The sequence below is a fragment of the Nematolebias whitei genome, chromosome 15, assembly GCF_014905685.2.
Source record: "Nematolebias whitei isolate Nwh7 chromosome 15, NemWhi1, whole genome shotgun sequence".
Classification (NCBI taxonomy): Eukaryota; Metazoa; Chordata; class Actinopteri; order Cyprinodontiformes; family Rivulidae; genus Nematolebias; species Nematolebias whitei.
The window spans coordinates 21,049,123-21,070,592 of record NC_056512.1 but is presented as its reverse complement, the minus strand read 5'-3'; the positions used below and the strand labels follow the sequence as shown (position 1 = coordinate 21,070,592).

General features: G+C 41.0%; 1 protein-coding gene across 2 annotated transcripts; it reads right to left on the bottom strand.

Annotated features, from left to right (window-relative positions):
* Nucleotides 1-1,672: 1,672 nt before the first annotated feature.
* Nucleotides 1,673-13,873, bottom strand: wipi2 (WD repeat domain, phosphoinositide interacting 2). 2 transcript variants are annotated; one of them, XM_037689456.1, is made up of 12 exons: nucleotides 13,650-13,873; nucleotides 12,462-12,544; nucleotides 11,366-11,535; nucleotides 11,118-11,214; nucleotides 8,638-8,735; nucleotides 8,419-8,511; nucleotides 8,250-8,320; nucleotides 8,055-8,168; nucleotides 7,804-7,968; nucleotides 3,297-3,404; nucleotides 3,076-3,173; nucleotides 1,673-2,346 (listed from the first exon to the last, which is right to left on the bottom strand). In XM_037689456.1, the coding sequence occupies exons 1-12, from the start codon at nucleotides 13,721-13,723 to the stop codon at nucleotides 2,234-2,236; spliced, it is 1,284 nt and encodes a 427-aa protein (XP_037545384.1). In that variant the 5' UTR covers nucleotides 13,724-13,873; the 3' UTR covers nucleotides 1,673-2,233. The 2 variants fall into 2 exon arrangements, with proteins under 2 accessions (XP_037545384.1, XP_037545385.1); XM_037689457.1 differs by having other exon boundaries at nucleotides 8,061-8,168.
* Between the last annotated feature and the right edge of the window lie 7,597 nt (nucleotides 13,874-21,470).

Below are 21,470 nucleotides of genomic sequence, written 5' to 3'. Positions count from 1 at the left end.
AACAGTTGCTTCTCTGAGGTTATTGCTGATGTGTTTCCATCCTGACATTGTGCTAACTCACTGCTGTGTGCCTGTTTTTATAGAGGTGATAACTGATGACGATCAGTTAATCCGTTCGATCAGCACCACCTGGTTTCTTTAATCCTGCTGGATTATGAGGTGGTTGTTTTCTCACAGCTTTTTCATTTTGGATGTATTTTTTTTAATGACTGTAAAACTTGTTGCATGTTTTACACACCTTAGATTAGATTTAAATACTGTATGTCGAAACTGCTAAAAATCAGATAATTATGTCCCGATATGTAAAATCTTAAGACTTAAAAGAATGTGGACTTTACTTCTTTCACAATTACAGTACTTTTAAAGTATTTCAAAAGTCTCAAATCAGGTTTTACAGAAGAAAGTTGATGAGCGAGTTTTGGCCGGTGGCTGCAGTGACGCCCTTCAGCAAATTTCAAGTTGATTTTCGGTTTGCATTCACCTCTGAAGTTAGGCTGAAAGTTTGTTAAAGATACGGTAGTTTCAGTGCATAAAATGACAAAAAGGTTGTTTGGTCTCTGAGTGACACTTAAATAGATTTACCACCATTTCATAAACCTTTACAATACCATCAGGTTTTACCTTACACGGGTATTCTGGCAGAAATTACAACAGCTTCTGCAGAAAGTGCTCCTGACTGCAGTGGCAGTGCTACAGCTAGCTGCTGCCACTATTCCTCCCCACAGAAAGACATAAAACCTCCATTTAAATGCAGTAACTGTATGTAGTCATTAACTCATGGATATTTTCAGAATTAAACTGCATTCATCCAAGCTGAGGCCGTTCAGAGAGCTAACTGCAACAGGTAAGATATTCATTACCCTGTTTCTACAAAACTATCCATTTAATGTTGAACATCTAATACCGAGAAAATATATATTTTTTGTGGCAAAAACAAACAGTTCTTTTAAATAAATGCAAAATGTAAATAAAAAAAATTAATAAAATTGAACTTTTTACATCAATACATGATTTATTTTCATTTTAGTTTCAGATGAATGCTTCACATTTTGTACAAAATCATTAGAAAATGTCTAACGCTTTGAAACTCCACGGCTAATTCTCTTTTGTTCAGCAGCCTCAGACACCGGGCAGCATCCCGGACCGCCCGCTGAGAGTCGGCCCCACCTCCAGGTCAAAGTGCGACCCACAGTCCACTTCACACTCCGACTCGTCCCAGAGTGGGGATTTTAAGTCGCTGCCTTGCAGCAGGGTGAAGGTACATCTAGTAATGTATAAAAATACACAGCAGGATGAAGAATGGACCCTTTTTTTTTTTTTTTTTTTACAGCTTCTCGTCTCTCATCCTCACCATGTGTCTTCGATGTATGGACACAGTACCACATCATCAACACCATGCACGTTTTCATGACACGTCACTGGTTTATGATTAAAATCAATAAATGACAGTGGGCCTGTGGAGCAGAGGGAGGACGAGACCCGACCCTCTGACTGGACAAGGTAAACATGAGCAGGGACAAAAAGGGAGGGGGGTATTTAATATAATTACTAGACGTTTTACTAATGTACATGCCCAGCACACACACACACACGCACACACACAAATTAGGTCTCTGCATAAACAGACACTTTTACTTGCAAACACCTCTGCCTCACGTCAAAGCTTCAAAAATCATGGACGCCACTTGTGACAGAGGAAAAGTGTGCACCCACATAATTATTCACTAAAAAGATGAATTTGGTTTTGTTTTTTTACATCAACTTAAAGAAATCACACTTTTTAAATCAGAAAAACAAGAAAAACCATGAGATAGAGGGGCAAGAGAGGCACTTACACACCATCGCTGTACACAGTGCTCGAGTCTGTGCGTGCGTCCAGAAATAAGACACGGATACATCTCCTCTCAGTATTTGTGTACTTTTGTGTTTTTGGACCACACTCACGGGGGCTGGTTTTTACAGATGGAGCATGTTTGTTTTTAGCAGTTGGCACATGTACATGCAAAGCTTCAGTTTTGGCCTGCGCAGGCCAACTGAAAGGGGTGGGGAGGAAAGGATAAAGATTTGTGTGTGGACCAAAACAAAAAGAAAAACGAACGAGATAGACTGATGGACAGGTTCTTGATCGACCACCCCCCCATCTTTAATCCTGTCCGCTGCCCCCTCCACACCCTTGCATCTGACGGTTGATAGCAGCACCAGAGGAGCCCCTCTGAACCACGAATCTGCTGAGTCAGTCGGTCTCGAGGATGAGCGGTGGTTGCTCGTTCTCCTCCTCTAAGCGCAGGTCGTTGAGGTCTTCTTCAAGCCCTGCCCCTCCCACGGCACCTTGTTCTTCGCAGTAACCTAGGCAACAAGTTCAACGATCAAAATCAATGTGACAAACTTCTTCATTTTCATTTACAAAGACCAAAACTGAATGGTTTGTAAGTTACCACTAATACCAACATGTCATTATTCAGCTTTATTTAAACAAGCGATTAATTCAAATGAAAAGTTTCGGAGTTTATTTTCTTATTCGTTTGTTATTGGCACCACTCATAGTATCTGTTAGTTTGTTAATTTGATCAGAATTAAGCAGCATCTCCAAACCCAGATAAATCAAAGGGCCATCTAAAACAGGTAAGATATTAACTCTTTCATAACCTTTCCACAAAACCCCGTTTTAAAATGCTTAAGTAACATGATCACTCATAAGTCACACATTTCAACAAATATTTAGTAGATTTACTCCCAATGAAAAAGGAATGTATATCACAGATTTTTAACTACAATCATCTTACGTTCAGAAACGATTTGTAGCTGAATTGATCAAACATTAAAAATATCATTATGTTCAATCTATGCTCAGAGTGCGTGTTGTGAATCACGCTCAGCTACTACCCCACCAAGTTTTAGCTCAAAACCTGTGAAACTGACAGATTTATAGACATTTCTCCATTTGGTAATGTGAATCAGCTGTGTGGCCATTTTGAATTAGGCTGCCTCAAGCATTTTAGAGGTTTTAGACGTGCTCAACACAAAGCAGGGGAACATAAACTTTTTAAATTCATCCAGTCAGAGGCCAGCTCCTACCTTTAGCGGCAGCTGCGCTGTAGGTTTGGGCCACCAGGGGGCGATCATGTGACCCCTGCTCCAGGATCTCATTGGTCGGCTCAGTACTGCTGTCTAACCTGAGATGGGTGACAGAAAAGTTGAACATTAAATCCTACAAAAGCAGCCTTCAGGTTGGAGATAAGTGCAGAAGTCATGGTTCCTGTGAATCATAGTTATTTATTCTTTATTCCCAGCTTCACCTGTGCTGCTTCATGAGCGTGCACTCTCCCCCCTCCTGTGGATCTAAGTTGTACAGGTACAAGTATCCATCAGCTGCGGCGACCAGCAGCCTGGGAATCTTCTGAATCCTGGTTTAAAATGAGACAAATGGAAACTCGTGAACATCCTGTTGTTAATAAAGTCTAGTTTTAAACACTGAAGCTGACCAGCAGCTGGTGGGACAACATCCTGCTCATTTGCATTTTTGCAGCAGGCTTAAGTTTGTCATGTGATTTTCTCACAAACAGGAAGTGATTCATATCCAACAAAAGCAAGAATGGATTTTTTTTTTTTCTTTAAACAAGAAACGCTGGTTTCAGCAAAAACAGCAAGATCAAATGTCACATCTAAAAAAAAAAAAAAGTTTAAACTTTGTAAACCAAAAAGCAAAAATACCACCAAGGCGCAAAGATTGATGGAGGACATTCCTGTTAGTAAATATATGAGTAAAGGGTAAACATTGTTATGAAGTTAAATGATTACATTTTATCTGTTTATGTAGTATTTGATGATGTAATGTTTAAAAGATAGAGACTCAAAAACCAACATAACCAAAGCAGAAGTTTAGACACCCTGAAGATCTTCTTAAAGTCTGTGGGATAAAGCATCTCACAAACTGACAACTACAATAGTCCTCAAACCCTAAATGACTACTGGCCAGTTGCTCTCACTCCAGTAGTGATGACATGTTTTGAAAAGCTGGTCAGGAGTTACATCACTTCACTCCTCCCACAAACCCTTGACCCCCACCAGTTTGCCAACAGGAAGCCATAGGCACAGCCCTCCATGTTTCTATGTCCCATTTGGAGAAAAGAGAGCTATGTGTGGATGCTCTTTGTAGACTATAGCTCTGCTTTCAACAGCATCCTCCCCAACAAACGAGTGGATAAACTGGGGGAACCGGGACTTCCACACTCCACCTGCACATAGGTAAATTGTTTCCTGTCTGACTGCAGTCAGAGGGTTCGAGTGGGCCATCATATCCATGGTTCTCAGCCTCAACATGGGAGCCCCCAGGGCTGTGTGCTGAGCCCCCTGATCTACGCCCTCTACACTTGACTGCACCCCTGCTCACCACAGCAACACCATAGCCAACATTTTCAGATGACACTACAGTGGTGGGGCTTATCAGTGGGGGGATGAGGTGGAACAACTGATTGCTTGGTGCAGGGAGAACAATCTGCTCTTCAACACCTCAAAGACTAAGCAGCTGATCATCGACTTCAGGAAAAAGAAAATGTCACTTCGACCACCCCTGATTATAAGCGGAGAGTGTAGAGAGAGTAGCTCACTATTGTTTCCTGGGAGTCCATATTTAGGAAAATCTGACATGGAGCGTGAACACCTCTGAGTTGCTGAAAAAGGCCCAGCAGAGACTGTACTTCCTGAGAGTGCTCAGGAGGAGGAACATCTCTCAGAGACTGCTGAGGTCTTTCTACCAATGCTCCATAGAGAGCATCTTAACATACCTCCTCACTGTGTGATATCTTAGCTGAACAGTGGCTCAGAGGAAAGTGCTCCAGAGAGTTATCAACACAGTCCAGAAGATCGTGGGCTGCTCTCTTCTCTCACTGAAAGATCTACACAGTTCCTGCTGCATAGAAAAAGCCCACAACATCTTCAAGGACACGAGTCACCCTGGACATGATCTGTTTGAACGGTTACCATCAGAGAAACGATACAGATCAATCGAGACAAGAACAAACAGATTTAAAATAGTTTTTATCTACAAGCTGTAATAAGAACAGAATAAGTGCAATAAGGAACAACTAGTGTCATATCAATCTGCTTGTGTTGCACATTGGGAGTTGGTTTAAAATCTGTAATTACCTTTTATACATCTATCTGTCTGTCTGTCTATCGATCGATCGATAACTGTATAAATAAAAATGATCCTTCTGTTATTTAGATTGAAAAAGTCTGCACAAAATATAGATCAACAAAATCCACCACAAAAACTAAAGTGCAGGTGCAGTTTCCAAAATAACTAAATAAAATGATGTTTAAGATCTGTTGAGCATAAATGTAACATATAACAAAATATATGTTTCCTTTAAATGAGCTATAACTTCCATAACTTGTAACAAGGTGATCATCTGACCCTGAAGCTCGTGGTGTTTCTTCTTCCTCTGTTCCTGCAGGAATGATCCATTTCTCTGATGCTCTGTCTCTGATCACCTGACTCTGTTCTTGCTCCATGGACTGTGCATCTCAACAGACACAGCTGAGTTGCGCATGTTGGTACCGGCAGTTTAGAGCGGGGGAGACCCAGCCGAGCTGTGCCTGCACTGGCAGCCCAAAGCCGGGTGGGGGGAAAGACAAAAGCCGAGCTGCGTTTGTACCGGCAGCTTGGAGGGTGAGGGAGAGATAACTGAGCCGTGCACTGTCTGTACCTGCAGTTTAGAGCTGGGTGGAGAGACAGCTGAGCCGCGTGTTGTTTTAGCTTTTTAGCTAGCTAGTATTGTGCGCAGCTCATTAGCGTTACGCAAGTACCGACAGGTGGAAGGGGTGTGTGTGCGCAGTTTGGTTCGGTAGTTCAGCGCACTCGGTTCTGTTAACGGGGCGGGGTTCCCCGCTTGTATAAGGGGAAACACTGACGTATTTACACCATGAAATCAGCATATCATGATATAATTTATTTTCCCGGGCAAGCTTTTTTTTACCGGTATTATTGTGAACGATGTGATATGGCCCAGCCCTAATATCTGGGAAGCAAACTTAAATTTTGTTGTACTCGGGTGCAATGGCAATAAAAGTCTATTCTAATTCTAATCTGCCAAAAGAACTGTCAGATCTTTCATAAAATTCATAGCAGATTTCTTCTTCTATTTTTATTTTATTTTTTTGGCTTTTCCCTCAGAGCAGCCGACTTGGGACCCGAAAGTCCCAGGTTCAATCCGCAGTTATTGCACGTCTCGTGGTGTCTCTGAGCAGCACACCATATCCCCAATTTGCTTCCCGGGCACCGTCAATAGGTGCTCACTGCTCCACTTAGTGGTGGATGGGTTAAATGCAGAGAGACAATGTCACCATTGTATGGAAACATACAACGATGACAACACATAACACATTATTATTATTATTCAGGAGTCTCCACAGCGAGTCATCCTCCTCCATCTCTGTCCTCTGCATCCTCTGTCCTCACTCCACCTCCTCTAACTGCATCCATAGATCTCCTCTTTGTCTTTTTCCTGGCAGCTGCATTTCTAACATCCTTTTACCAGTATACCCACTGTCCCTCCTCTGGACATGTCCAAACCATCTCAGTCTGGTCTCTCTAACTTTATCTCCCAGTTGTTCAACCTGTGCTGTACCTCAGATGATCTCATTCCTAATCTTATCCATCCTTGTCACTCCTAAGGAGAACCTCAACATCTTCATTTCTGACACTTCCAGTTCTTTCTCATGTCTTTTTGTCCATGTCTCTGTCTCCAGACCATACAATATAGCTGGTCTCACCACTGTCTCGTAAACTTTTCCTTTGACCTTTGCAAATCACTCCAGAAACTTTTCTCCATCCACTCCATCCTGTCTGGACTCTCTTTTTCATCTATTTACCACATTCCCCATTTTCCTGGACAGTGGACCCCAAGTACTTGAAGTCCTGCACCTTTGTGACCTCTGCTCCTTGTAGCCTCACTGTTCCACCTCCTCCCTCTCATTCACACACATGTACTCTGTCTTACTACAGCTGACTTTCATTCCTCGTCTTTCATGCATACCTCCACCTCTCCAAGTTCTCTTCCACCTGTTCCCTGTTCTCACCACAGATCACATCATCTGCAAACATCATAGTCCACAGGGATTCCTGCCTGACCTCATCTGTTAGTCGGTCCATCACCAGAGCAAACAAGAAGGGGCTCAGAGCTGATCCTTGATGCACTCCCACCTCCACCTTTAAGCTATCTGTCACTTCTACAGCACATCTCACCACTGTGCACTGGTGTTTAATATTGTAGTTTTTTGTTCGAGGTAACACAGATTTTCTGGTGTTTATGTTGGGATAAAGTGATGGTCAAGGCAAACCTTCCATTTTTATGTCTTTAGGTGGATCCTTCCTTTTTTGGGGGGCGCGTTTTGGTTCATTATTGTATCGTAGGGACCATCTTCCTTTGATCTTATTTGTTTAAATCAAACATGTTTATGTAGAGAATTTGCTGAAATTTAAACTTTTCTTCCCTCAACCAGAAAGTTGTTCACAACACCAGAAACAAGGCCAAATGATAATCAGTCCACTCATGTGCTTTACAAATGGAGGAGTTATTTTTAATGTAATTCTGGGCTTTTCTCCTTTCCCCCAAATAGATATTTGCGCACATAAAAAAATGTAAAGAAGACATTTTTTAAATTTAAAATGTAAGGAAGTAATCTTTAACTTTCTTTAGTCTGGACATCAGTTTATCGTTTACTCGCTTTATTATCCACAGGAACAGGTTTCGATCTAAATGTAGCTCTAACAGATGTTTGTGAAGGTGTGTTTCTGCTCACACAGCTAAGGCGCAGATGTTTTTGTGGCCGCAGAAAGGCAGACGAACTGTGGCGAAGGCTCGTCCCTGGGTAAACATTTCTGTGACCTGCGATGGCAGGTAGGTGGTGGACGCCATCAGGACCTTCCCCAAGTACCCTCCCCATGTGGTGGGCTCCTCTGCTGGCCTGAAAACACACACAGAACCAGCGTTTTCATTCTGAGGAGGAGACACAAGTCCACGGCAGATTGAGTTGGACAGATCGGTACTTACACGTACTTCTCCTTCTGCGTCTCCAATTTGAAAATGTGGACCGTTTCTGTGTTGCTGGAGGCAGAGAGGTACAGCCCCTCCATGCTGAACGCCAACGAGCAGATGCTCACGCACCTAAAACGAGATGCGAGCGTTCGGCTTTTGAAATCATGCACATATGTAAACAGTCAAAGCGACGGCTCTTAGATCTTCTACCTCTTGACGCCTCGCCGAAACTCAAAGAGCTTCTGTCCTTCTGGGATGGAGAAGACACGGATGACTGTGCCCTGGGAGGAAGTGAAAGGTGCACGCAGAGAAAGAAAGCAAAAAAAAAAAGTGGATCTTTATTCAGTCAGACGGAAACCTGTCCCCAAACAGCGACTACCTTCTCTGAGGCCGTGGCGAGTTTGGTGCCACTGGCATCGAACGCCAGAGCCGCCAATGGGCTGTCGTGGGCTGGAATCATATTTGCTGCTCGCTGGAAACAAACAAAAACGCATCAGTGTTTAGCGTGACTTTCACCTGTACGATGTGGAGCAAAACGTTCTGCAAGTTAACGACTAAACAAAGACAGCTCAGTTACTGCATGTTGGTGTTCACCTACCAGGTTGACCGTGTCGAACACTTGCACCTCTCCTATTGTAGCGCTGCCCGGGTACGCCAAGTAACAGTTATCGTTGCTGATGGAGAGGGTGCACAACCCTGAGGAGACACGAGCACAAACTAAACTGAAGGCCGGACGTTTGTCAGAGAAACGCAAACAACTCTGTCGCCTGAAATGCAAGAGTTTAACACCACGACGAGAACGGAGCGATGCGGCTGGTTTGGTCCAACTTTGTAAATGTGAAGGGTTTTGTTTCAGTTTTGGGTCAAACTTGTATCTTTCGTGGCCTGCAGTAAACGGTTTAGTACAAATTAGATGAATAAGACAATATACTATGACTGTTTATATTTTTTAAATTCTGTGAATGTTTATGAAGCATTCACTCTAGTGTGATCCATTTTTCTTCCGTACATTTTTCAGCATCTTTCTCTTTCCACAGTTTTTGTGCTATTTTCAACAAATCATACATCACAACATCCATGGATGAAGGACGAAACGTCTCAACAAAAAGAAAAGAAACCGTCCAGATGACCTGGCTGAACTTGTTGCATATTTCAAAACGTTCAGCTCCTTTAGGACAATCCTGCTATGACTTTTAGTATTGGTGCAACTTTAGCCGTTTGAAATATTTAGCCTTTTCTGCTATTTTTTTTCTTATAGAAAATGAATTGAGCTCATTTTACATCCTTCAAATCTTTAGATCTGTTTACAGCCTTTTACTGCTCCTTGCACATTTTGTTCTGGTTCAGCTTCTTGGTGCAAAGTTGAACTTTTTTTTTCAGCTATTTTCAGCTAATCTCAGTAGTTTTTTCAGCTGTTTTGTGCTCCTTTTAGATCCTTTCTGTTAACTACAACATTTTTTGTGCTTCTTCTAACTTCTTTCTGCGAATTTCAGCTTTTATGCTCCTTTCAGCTTATTTATGCAAGTTTCAGCTTTTCTGCTATTTCAGCTACTATTTATCTGTTTTTATGCTAATTGGATATTTTTTGACTAATTCCATATTTTTGGCACTCATTTAAACATTTATTTTAGTCGAATTCAGCAAAAATGTCCTCTCCACGTCCTTCTGGTAATTTAAGCTTTTTTCTGCATTTTTTTGTTGCTAATTTTCAGCTGGGTTTTTTTTGTTGCTAATTTCTACTATTTTCAGATAATATCCACTTATTTCAGCTTTTTTCTTCTAGTTTCAGCCTTTTCTGCTCTTTCAGTTACTATTTAGCTCTTTTGATGCTAATTTTAGTTTTTCCAGCCAATTCCACATTTTTTATAGCTAATTTCAACTCTTTCTGCTTCCTTCTGGTAGTTTAAGCCTCTTTTTGCCTTTTCAACTTACTTGGCTATTTTTTTTTCTAATTTCAGCTATTTTAGCTAATTTCCTAATTTTTGTGCTCATTTATGCTTCTTTAAACCAAATTCAGCAAATATGTGTTCTTTCTGCTTTCTTCTGCTAACTTAGGCTTCTTCCATTTCAGCTACAATTTTTTTTAGCTAATTTCAGCTGTTTTTCAGCAAGTTTTTCTGCAAAAGTATTCACACTGCATTTACGCAGGAAATCTCCAGTTTATTCTGAAGTCACTTGTTGACAGATCCTGACTCGCTGTGATGCTGACAGTGCAGAGTTTAGACCCTCCCCTCTAGTAAGAGCGGGTTCTTTTGGTTGTTGCTTCTGGGAGAGTTACAGTGTTTTTGCATTTTGAACACTAAAACTCACAGCTGGCTGTCGCACAACTGAATACTGACAGGAAGCAGAAATCCAAGTCCGAATCTCAGGTGAAGGACGGCAATATTCTGCTGGAATATTACGTCATCATTATCGACCTCTAGAACTCCTAGATAACACTTAACACATTTCTGTGACTACCTGATGGGACTTTTTCTGTGTTTATTATGAATAAGCATAAACTGTAGATGTAATGACATCACAACCTTCAATTTTCTAAATACAGTATGTATTTCAGTATGGAACTAATATACGTTATTATGTTTAGACTCAACAACTGTTAACCATTATACTGAAGACATTTTTAACAAGTCTAAAGAACGAAATATTTTGCTGCAGATGCTGCCTGCTCCATCAGCTCAGGCCACAATGCATTATGGGTGTATTTTGATAGATGTAGGGCACAAGATGTGAATACCTTTATTATACCACGTGACGTTAAGTAACGATTTAGTGAATAAACGTCTGAAAGATCGAGCACGACATGGCAGAAACATCTTCCCAGTCAAATTATCAGAAGCTCTGACACAGCAGCAATCCACATGGTTCAAACATATGAGTTATTATGGTTTTACTTTTTTTTTTTTTTGCAGAGCTTTGATATTTTGCAGCTTCGACAGCATCAGCAACAATATGGACGCTGCTCAAAATAGACTTCAAGAAACTCAAGTATGTTTGAAACAAAGAAAAAAAGTCTATTTTATTAGTTTAACTCACATTTACAGGCTTTATCAAGTGATTTTTTTTTTTTCAACTGACCTGAGGGGTTGGGGGGCGTCTCTCTGATAGTGTGCAGCACTTTCATGTCTCTGATGTTGTGAATATAGAGCGACTCCTCCAGACACACAATCAGCCTCTGCAGGGAAACAACATCATCAGCAGAACAACTAACCAAGTGCTCTCCTGAACTTCATGGTTGGTCTATGAAGCCGCTGCTTTAAATATAAGCTAAGCTGTGATTGCACCTTGAGGTGGTGCATGTTCAGAGGGATGTCTCATCTCCTAACCTGTCTGTTGAGCTTCACAGCCAGTATGGTGTTTGAATAGGAGTAGTTGCAGATCTCAGTTCCTTTCTTGAAGTGACAGACTTTCAGCTTCCTGGGCGCCTTCAGGCTCACGATGGCCACGAGGCTGCTGGAAAACAGGCGCTCCACGATGCACACATCCTCCGTGTCGGCTGCAGGGACACAAACACTAAACATCACTTTTGCTCTGCAGCGTCCTCCTATTATTTACTGACAAAAAGGATGAAAGTGAAATGGAAACAACGAGCTGAGTGGAAAAGAAAGACTTTTTTTTTTTCCTGTTTATGCTGATTCCATTTAGCTTCACGTGAGGTTTCCTCCTTGAGCTCTCCTTGTGACACCCGTGTTACCATTGTTCCCAGAGGGAGTCACGCTGCCACAGGCTGAGCGCTTGTGCCTTACCTCACCAGATAAATGGAAAACAACTAAAGGACTAGCAGCATTTCACTGCAGTAGACTGAGCAAAAACAGGCCTGTGGTGCCTGTTTGGCCTCCTGAACACACCATTAATATAATGCATACTTTATTTTCTCCAACTTCTACAATCAGTGGCACCGTCTCTGTACAGGTGTACTGAAGCAGATGCTGCTTGCAGAGAAACCACAACCTTCCCGCTTATATTTTAGACAAAAATATAATTTAAGCTTAATGCCTGATTTAAATTGAACTGTGTTCAGCGAGACTGCACCTAAAACTTCACCTCCTGCCTCCAACAGTTAAGTGAGATACTGGTTTCAGTGGGAGTAGCTCCAAGCTAACTGTGTGTGTTAGGAGAAGGGGTCAGGCAAAATCTGTACTCCTAAATTTAAAATGACATAATTCCCATTTGTCTTTCTTTTGACTGTACCTTTTGAGCTTATGGGTGTTAGAAACGTGCTGGCAGATGTTTATTATGTAATATTTAAGTTACAAACTAAACTCTTAAGTGGCTGCTTCACGTCTAGACAATACATCAGACAGATCGAGCAGTGATTTAACAGTCCTGTGTAGTTTCATCCGTTTCTGACTTCATGAATAAACTGTATTCACACATGGATTGATGGTGTTAAAGTAAGAACAGAGCGTGCACAATACTTACTACATTCATAAATCTGCTCCAGTTTGTCCACTAAGGACAAGGAGAAAAACTTGTATCCTGATTTGGTGCCGACAGCTAAGGACCTGCACAAACAAATACCAGAAAGTGTCTGTGACCAAGAACCGTTGGATCAGCGAAGCACCACAGACAGACACAAGAAGAGCGGTTGTAACGGCCTCTCATGGTCGGAGGCAGCAGCCTGTCACAAAGACTTCAGTCGGCTCTGCTCTCTCCATGTTACTGGATACACTGGATATTAGCTGCCAGACGGCAACTGTTGTCACAGGACCGGAGTTTTGCAACACCACTGGGCCCGTCTGCTCTGGTGTTGTGCTGAAAAAAAGCACTCATGTCTGGGGAGCTTTTATGAATGCATTTATTCACTAAATAAATGTAAAAAATTGACAGACACTTCTATTTATCAGTACCCTTAACACATTTACCAACAATTATTTAAGTAGGATTTATGTATATAATGTGTTTTTCTAAAGCAAGCTTGGTTACCAGGATATTAATTTCCATTTATAATCCAATAAAGAGTGATCAAATTATCAATTCCTTACTTTACAGCCAAAATGACCCCTGGGAGCAACAAGGAAGCATTTACCAGGGGGTGACTGATATGGCAGTCTAGTCGTCCATTAAAGACAGCATGTATAAATATATCAAAATGAGCAAACTGCTTTCAAATGCAGGGGTGCTTTTAATCTGCACAACACCAGTGTCAAGAGTTAAAAATGACCCACAAAGTCCAAAGTAAATAAAAGTGACCCAGCTAAAGCATTTCACATTATCCAACTCGTGTTAGCAGATTCTAACATATCTAAATTAAGTCAGGTATTCACCATTAAAGCTGTTCATTACCTGCTGTCCAACAATTAGGGGACATAATTATAACTTCAACCTCAGAAACAGGGAGCTGTTGGGGCTAAAGTTAGCCCCCCCATAGGACAACACACCAGCACGTTAGCATGGCTAAGCACGGGTTAAGTAAAATCGTCTGGATGATTAATTTATTATTCTGACCAATTTTCGTCATGTCTACAGTGAAAACTTTCGTTCTGGACATTCACATCGACACCTGTGACCCCGTTAGCTCAGACTCAGCGAGCTAACTAGCTAACGGGAGCTAGCCTGACAGCTCACAGGCCAGCGGAGCCCCCGACTCTCTCCCCGGCCCGGCCTTACGTGGTGTCCTGGTTAAAGTTGGCGAAGAGGAGCTGGCTGTCGCCAGCATCCCCGCTCTGACTGGCCAAGTTCATGAGCTTGGCACCATCGAGACAAACAGGTCCGGTTGAAGTAGCAGCAGCTGGGCTGGAATGACTTTTAGTGTCGCGCTTTCTTTCACAGGTACATCTTTCGGTATCCAGCGCCGCTGTACTGATTGTTGTTGTTTTTTTAGGGGATGGTGCTAACTCTCTGTGCGCATGCGCAGCGTTCACTGCGTGCAACGCTTTTAAAGGGTCCGCTTTCATAAATGTGCATTCATTTAAAAAAAAAAAAGAAGAGGACTATCAAACAAATAATAAAACTTTTGTCCGTCTTCTCACGGATAAGACGGGAGATGTAAACAATAAACAAACTATTGGGAAAACACGAGTGTAACGGAGCATACACTCGTTTACATTTACACATATTTAATGTCGATAACTTGATTTGCTGTAACAGCGCCCTCTACCGACGGGGTACAAACAACAATAGATAATTATATAGAAAGCATATAAAACGAAAAGTAAATTGAAGAAATTATATTAAAAAAAACTAAACAAAAAAGCAGCTACATTATAAAACTATGTAAAATACTAAAAACAGGAACATGTCTGCATAGGTTTTTGCCAGGAACTTAACCAATGTTTGAAGCCACTTAGAGAGGTCAATGTCGAGAGCTTCAGGTCTTTTTGCAAGATATTCCAGGAAACAGGAGCGGAGTAGGAGAAGGCCATTTTGCCTAGTTCACTGAGGGAACACTGCAGGTAACAATGTCCTGAGAGTGCATGCTGTAGCTGCACTCATGCAGAGACATGTAGGAGGAGATGTATGAAGGCAACAGACCAAGAAGTAATGTAAAGATGAAAATGTACCAGTGGGAAAATCTGTATGAAGTTAATGATATCCAGTTAACCAGTGAATGCAGGGTGCAGTGGTGGGTATGATAGTTACAGACAGTTATGAATCTTAGTGCACCATGATAGACGGCATCCAACATCTGCAGGAGCATTCATGTAAATAATGTCACCATAGTCAATGGAAGGAAAGAAAGTTGCAGTTACAAGGTGTTTCTTAGTAATCAGAGTTAAACAGGATCTATTTCTGAAAAAGAAAACCAGTTTTACTTTCAGTTTCTTTACCAAGTTTTCGACATGAGCCTTAAAAGAGCAATGCAAGTCGACCAAGATACCCAAGTATTTGCAAGAATTGACAAACTCAACATCATTCGAAGATAAAATAGAGGGACGAATTGCTGGGACCAACTTCCTGTTTGAAAACAACATCCCTTTGGTTCTGTCGGTGTTTAGGACAAGTTTGAGACGGAACAAATCTGACTGGATGATGTCGAAAGTGGATTGCAAAAGATGGAAAAACCTCAGCAACTGTTTTAGCACGACAATAAACAACTGTGTCATCAGCATAGAAATGTAAGGATGCATCAAGGATGGTCTGACCTATATTACTTATGTAGATTGTAAAGAGAGTGTGTCCTAAGATTGAGCCTTGTGGTACACCACTGTTGACTGTTAAATTACTGGAGGAAGTACCATTATCTTGAACACATTGCCTCCGATCTGAGAGCTTATGACACAAGATGTCATGATCCACAGTGTAAACAGCTTCAGACAGGTCTAAGAAAAGTGCAGCACAATAATCCTTAGCATCCAATGCTTCAACTATGCCATTAAAACCTTCAGTGAAGCAGTCGTTGTGCTGTGTAGTTTCCTGAAACCAGATTGATGGAGAGGTAAGATGTTAAAATAATGAAATGTTCCATAATCATTTAATTAAAACAGGAATAAAAAGAAAACAATACATATTGTCCGTATAACAGAATACCTATAGTATTTTAAAAAACAAAACATTTCTTCATTTCTTTTGGTTTTGTTTTGTTTTCAAAAAGTAGTTCAGTAGAGGGCAGCAAAACAACTAAAAAAACACCACATTTGGCTTAAGCTTTCTTACAAAATAGGATGATCATGATATGGTTGTGATAATTGAAAATGATTTAAATTCATACATATCTAAGCAGAAATACTGATACAGAAATAAAACAGGTCTATTGAAGTGAGGTTCCTTGTAAAGATTATAAAAAGTTATCTTACCTGCAGCAGGTAACTGTAGCACTTTTGGTGCAGTCTGGGTTTTTTCCTGCAGGAATAATATAGTATCTGTAATATACTTAGGTTAGGTTGATAAAATGGTGTTCACATGAACCACTGTGCAACATTAGCAGTTGTTTAAAAACTACAGCAATCCACTTTATAGTCTCCACCTTGCTCAAACTAGCAGTTAGATGGATAATCTTCAAGTTTATTCAGTTTAGTTTATTTCTATAGTGCCAAGTCACAACAGAAGTCGTCTCAGAGCACTGAACAGAAACATTCATATATAAAAATAATAATTTACCATTATTTATCTGAGGAGCAGACTGCTTTGAATTTAACTTCATCACAGACTCTCAGCTTGAGCAAGCATGAAGGCGACAGTGGAAAGGAAAAACTCCCTCATGAGGAAGAAACCTTTAGCAGAACCAGACTCAGGACAAGAGGCCATCTGCTTCGACCAGCTGGGTTTGAGAGGAACAGATACACAATGGCAGGTTGAGAATCACATGTTTAAATAGAAATAATATAAAATGAAAACTGTTCAATTTTAACATCATTTAAGAAAATGAGGTCAATTTGACCTCCAATAGTCTAAGTCTATAGCAGCATAACAAGCCAGCTCTAACTATAGGATTTATTGAAAAGGAAAGTTTTAAGCCCAGTTTTAAAATTGGATAATGTGACAGCCTCATGGACAGAAACTGGAAGTGGTTAATCTTGTCATAATTAAACTTTATTTTGTAACTGAGATTGCTCAAAGAGTTGTATATAACAGGTAAGACATTTGTTCATTGTAAGTTTTTCAAAGAACCCCACTTTGAAAGATGTGAACATTCCTTCATAAAATAATGAGGATGTGCACAGTGTATATCTTTATTAAAGATTCAAATCAGTGTCTGTTTACCCTTTGCAACCAATAAATTTAACTAAGTTAACTCGAAATTGTCTCTAGGTGTGAGTGAGAGAGTGAATGGTTGTTTGTCTTGTTTGTCTCTATGTGTCGCTGTGATGGACTGGAGACCTGTCCAGGATGTCCTCTTGCACAGTGATAGCTGGACATGGGCACCAATGACCCCGGTGACCTGGAAAAGAAGAAGTGGGTAAAAATAATGGATGGCTGGATTGATATCCACATCACTATTTCACAAGGGCTCACTCTGACTACTTTTTTTTTTTTTTACCAGGTCTTCTGTATAAATCTGGGCTTCACAATTTGTGAAGGTCTGCATCGGTCTGTGTTAATCTGGTACAGGCTGAGACATGAGAAGGAAGCTGCACCAACCCAACCGTAGCGTGGAGTGTGAGTCAGTCATCGGCTGAGCGTAGCCTCTGGCGTGTTTCAGGTGTTAATCAGTCTGAGCCTGTCAAGCGGTGATTGTGACATATTAAAATGTTTAACTGGAAAGTGAAACATGAATCAACAGACAGAGGCGGACTCTGCAGGAAGTTATCAGGATCTCCCCGAACCACAGGAAGGACACAGAGTTCAGACCGACGGTTGGAACAGGGACAGAAAGGAAAAAGAAAACAGAACACAGCTGGTGGAAAAAACTGAAAAGTTTCAATCAGATAAAATCAGACCACTGTGATGGAAACAAGCTATAATCTTTAGCCATGGCTTAACAAGTTGTTTAAAATTAATTATGTTGCAGCAAAACTAACATTCTTTGAACGAATGCATGTCTTGCATAGCAAAGTTTAAAATAAAGCTCTCGTACAATCTGTTAGCACTCAAGAGTATATGTTGTGAATGACTCTCAGCTACTACCACGCCAAATTTGACCTAAAATCTGTAAAAATGACAGAGTTGTGACACTTTTTGTGTTTGCTAAGGTTGATCAGCCGTGGCAACCATATTGAATCGCATTGTCTTCAGAGGTAAGAATTATTCAATATGTGATATTTTGCTAACAGACACACAGAGTTGAGTTGTAGCCAAAAGGTTTTAAGCAACAATTTAGAAAAATCGGTGTTTCAAGCACGTGTTAGGGACAACTTTCAGCTACTACCGCACCAAATTTGACCTCAATATTTAAAAATCTGATTTTATTTTTCTGCATTAAAAACAGATCTTCAGCCGAGCAGTCATGCACCTTTATGCATCACCTGCGGATTTCCTGCAGCAACTCTTTCTGTTCTCTGTGATAATCATTCTGCGTTGGCAGCGTGTCCTTTGGTCCAGTTTCCTCCTCGCAGGGCCGGAGAGGCCTCTGATCCTGCAGGAGTCTGTCAGCACAGAGGGCTCAACAGAAAGCAAAGACTTTCCTGTAAATCATTGTTTGTTTTGTGGATAATGTCATAAACTTATGATAACTGGAGCTTCTTCTCTCAGGCTGACTGTGTAAACTACAGCAGCATGTTTCATCTTTAAATTGAAACTCTCACATACGAGCACATCCTGTTTGGTTGTTTAACTTTGCATCTTTTTGTGCAGGGAGGGAAGTCTATTTACCTGTATAATGTGGTTGTTTGACTGCGGCCATTGGTACTGAAACTTATCTGTAAACACAGCGGTGGATGAACGAGGCCCATGTTTGCTCGCAGCGTGGACACGTGTTTGCATAAAGTGCATGTTTTCTTCCTCCCAGCTGCTTCTGACGACCTCTGCTGCTGGATAATCTTTAATTTTCCATTCACTCCCACAGTGTGTGTGTTGGAAAAAATATTTCATTGAAGCAGATTGTTCATTAATTTAGTACTCTTGTTACGTCCACCATAAACACATTAAAGGAGGACACGAGACACAAAAATGAGGGTTCAAAATATTCAGTTTATTAAAGCTGCTGCTTCCTGTATAAAAAAAACCAAACAAAACAAAAACAAAAAAAAGATTAGGAACACCCAATTCCCATGTCCACCAAAAAAAAAAGACACAAAACCCAAAGTACAAACTTAAAGGAGAACCTGGTGAGCCGGCTGAACCAAACAAAAAGGTACAGCAGTGGGCCTACCCTATACAGGGCTGTTAGAGCCGCTGCTGATACCAGACTAAAGCTACAAAAACCCTAAAAAGCACCTATTACCAAAGAAAAAGCAAAAACAGGACTACCGTCCCACCAGGCCAAAATCACTACAAAAAAACATACAAAAAGTTAACAATAAACAATAAATCATCATATTTCTCCAATTTTAGCTTCTCTTCATTCTCTTCATGTTTTCTTCTCTCCACCCATCTCCCTGTCAAATTCAGAAAATATTTCAAAATCTTACTTCCAACCTAAAAAGCTCTCAACATCTTAGCTCCATCTTATATTACATAGTTAAGGCTTTAACAGACTACTCGAGTAATCTACACATCAATTCTTAGGACATCTATCGAGTTTTTAAATTTCACGTTGAGTATTCGTGGTGACGTCATTACGCCGCCGTTACGTCATTGCGTCACGTGTCACGTGATCTGCATCGGGCGTGGGATACATAATGGATTCCTCCAAGCAGACGGATGGCACAAAGCAGGCTCAGCAAACAGGTAGAAATGCATCAATAGTATGGAAATATTCCACTAAAGATGAATCTTCCGGTTCAACTACCGTAAGGAAACAGAAAATGAATCAACTTCCTGACTGTTGGGAGTGCATTGCAAACCGGTGTTTCACCATATTCTATATGCTCCCAATGTTTTGTTGGTCTTTTTTTGTTGTTGTAAATAATTATGTTTTTTTTGTGGTTTTATTTATTTATTAATTTTTGCATCTTTAGATCCTATGACGTCATCAAGTACTCGAGTTCTACTCGAGTTTTATTATGTTAATGTTGAGTTTAAAAATGATGTAGTCGTTCAACCCCTACATATCGTACTGTTCCATATTTTCCTAACAATCAGGTCTCTCTTGTAAATGAGTCCTCGAGGCTCAATGGGATTAACCTGTCTCAATAAAGGTTGAATGAATAAATAACTGAGAACTTTGCTCTCAGACTGCAGGCTTACTTGTAATTCCTAGAGTTTTCAAAAGCAGAAGAGGAAGAACTTCCAGTTATCAGGCTCCTCTTATGTGGAACCAACTTCCAGTTTCTGTCCGTGAGGCTGACACCTTACTACTCTACTTTTAAGATAGGCTTAAGTCTTTCCTTTTTTATACGTCCTATAGTTAGGGTCACCTTGGGATCCCTAAGCTATCCCTTAGTAATGCTGTTATAGGCTTAGACTGCTGGAGGAAAAATTGACCACATTTCCTCATTCTGCGGTTCCTGTTTGTTTATTATTATTTCTGTTATTAATTGGTGTTTGTCTTTGTCATTCTCCACATAGAAACTACACTGGGACCATAGAAACTACACCTGGACCATAGAAACTGCACTCGGACCATAGAACCCACATCTGGACCACATAAACCACACTCGGACCATAGAAACTACACCTGGAACATATAAACTACACTAGGACCATAGAAAATACACCTGGACCGTATAAAATATACTCAGACCATAGAACCTATATCTGGACCATAGAAACTGTACCTGGACCATAGAAAATACACCTGGATCATAGAAACTGCACTCGAATCATATAAACTACAAACCGGATTCCAAAAAAGTTGGGACACTAAACAAATAGTGAATAAAAACTGAATGCAATGATGTGGAGATGGCAAATGTCAATATTTTATTCGTAATCAGAATCAGAATAAACTTTATTGGAATTGCATCGAGGTACAACGTGAATATGTACGTACAGTCATCCAAAAGATGGGCGGAGTGCAAGAAGCTGCAACTACAGGAGAGCGCGGCCTTCTTATCCTTATCAGATAATAATCTTAGATAGGAAAAGGGGTAGAAACATCAGGGTAGATAGTGGTATTACAAAAAAGATCTTTCGCATCTTGTCTATCAGGACACGATTTGAGACATCAAAAAACTCTACCAGCAAGCACAATTAAAACATGATTACATTTGCATTTGACATCGAGGTGTTGAGATTTGTCCATGAGCGTTTTTCAGATCAGCCACAGTTTCTGAAGATGTTGTTTCAGCCAGCAGTTCTGATAAGCTTGCACAGAAAGTTCTCGGGGGGGTGGGGGGGGGGGGGTGGGGGGGGGGTGCGATAGATGTAGCTTTTGTCCTTGGGTGCTCATGTCCCAGGAGAAATTTGATAGTCAGCCTGTCCCCGAGGCCGTCGGGAGTCTGATTCAGATAAACTTGATTTTTGTTTTTCTTCAGCCTTGAGTCCATCTGGGCGTTCTGGTTTCGAAAATGCCTAATTGTGGGATTCCATTCCACTGATCCATGCTATGAGTCTCCTTCAAGGTCGAACCCACCACGCTGACGAGTCCCAGAAGCCGCAGGTGGTCTGCGATTCTCAATTGCCTCCACCTTACGGTTAAGCTCGTAAACCAGACGATTTAAAGTTCCCACAGCGAGGTCCAGACCTTCACACTGACTCGGAAGCTTTTCCATGGCCAAAACTGCTGCCCATGTCTTCTTCAAAAGTCGATAAAACAGAGCACTGCCGATGCCAAAAAGCAGAGTCCCTGCTATCATAAATCCAAATATGTAAACGTCTTCAACATCCTCCTGAGACAGGACTGTGATGCACATCAATTGCCACACTCCCCACGAATCCATGACGTACCCCACAGCGCGAGTCTCAGCTGGACACGCCGGTTCTCCAGGACCTTGTCGTTTTGATGAAAAAATCTTATCAATAGAGTTGAACGCCCACGATACCAAATCCATAATCTTCTTAATTTATGTT

Excerpts from the sequence above, each read along its gene's own strand:
- wipi2 (XM_037689456.1), bottom strand. The coding sequence starts at position 13,723 with ATGAACTTGGCCAGTCAGAGCGGGGATGCTGGCGACAGCCAGCTCCTC. Across the intron at positions 11,536-12,461 it reads GGAGCAGATTTATGAATGTA|CCGACACGGAGGATGTGTGC; the intron begins GTAAGTATTGTG and ends GTGTCCCTGCAG. Across the intron at positions 3,405-7,803 it reads AACATCTGCGCCTTAGCTGT|GATTCAGAAGATTCCCAGGC; the intron begins GTGAGCAGAAAC and ends ATTTTAAACCAG.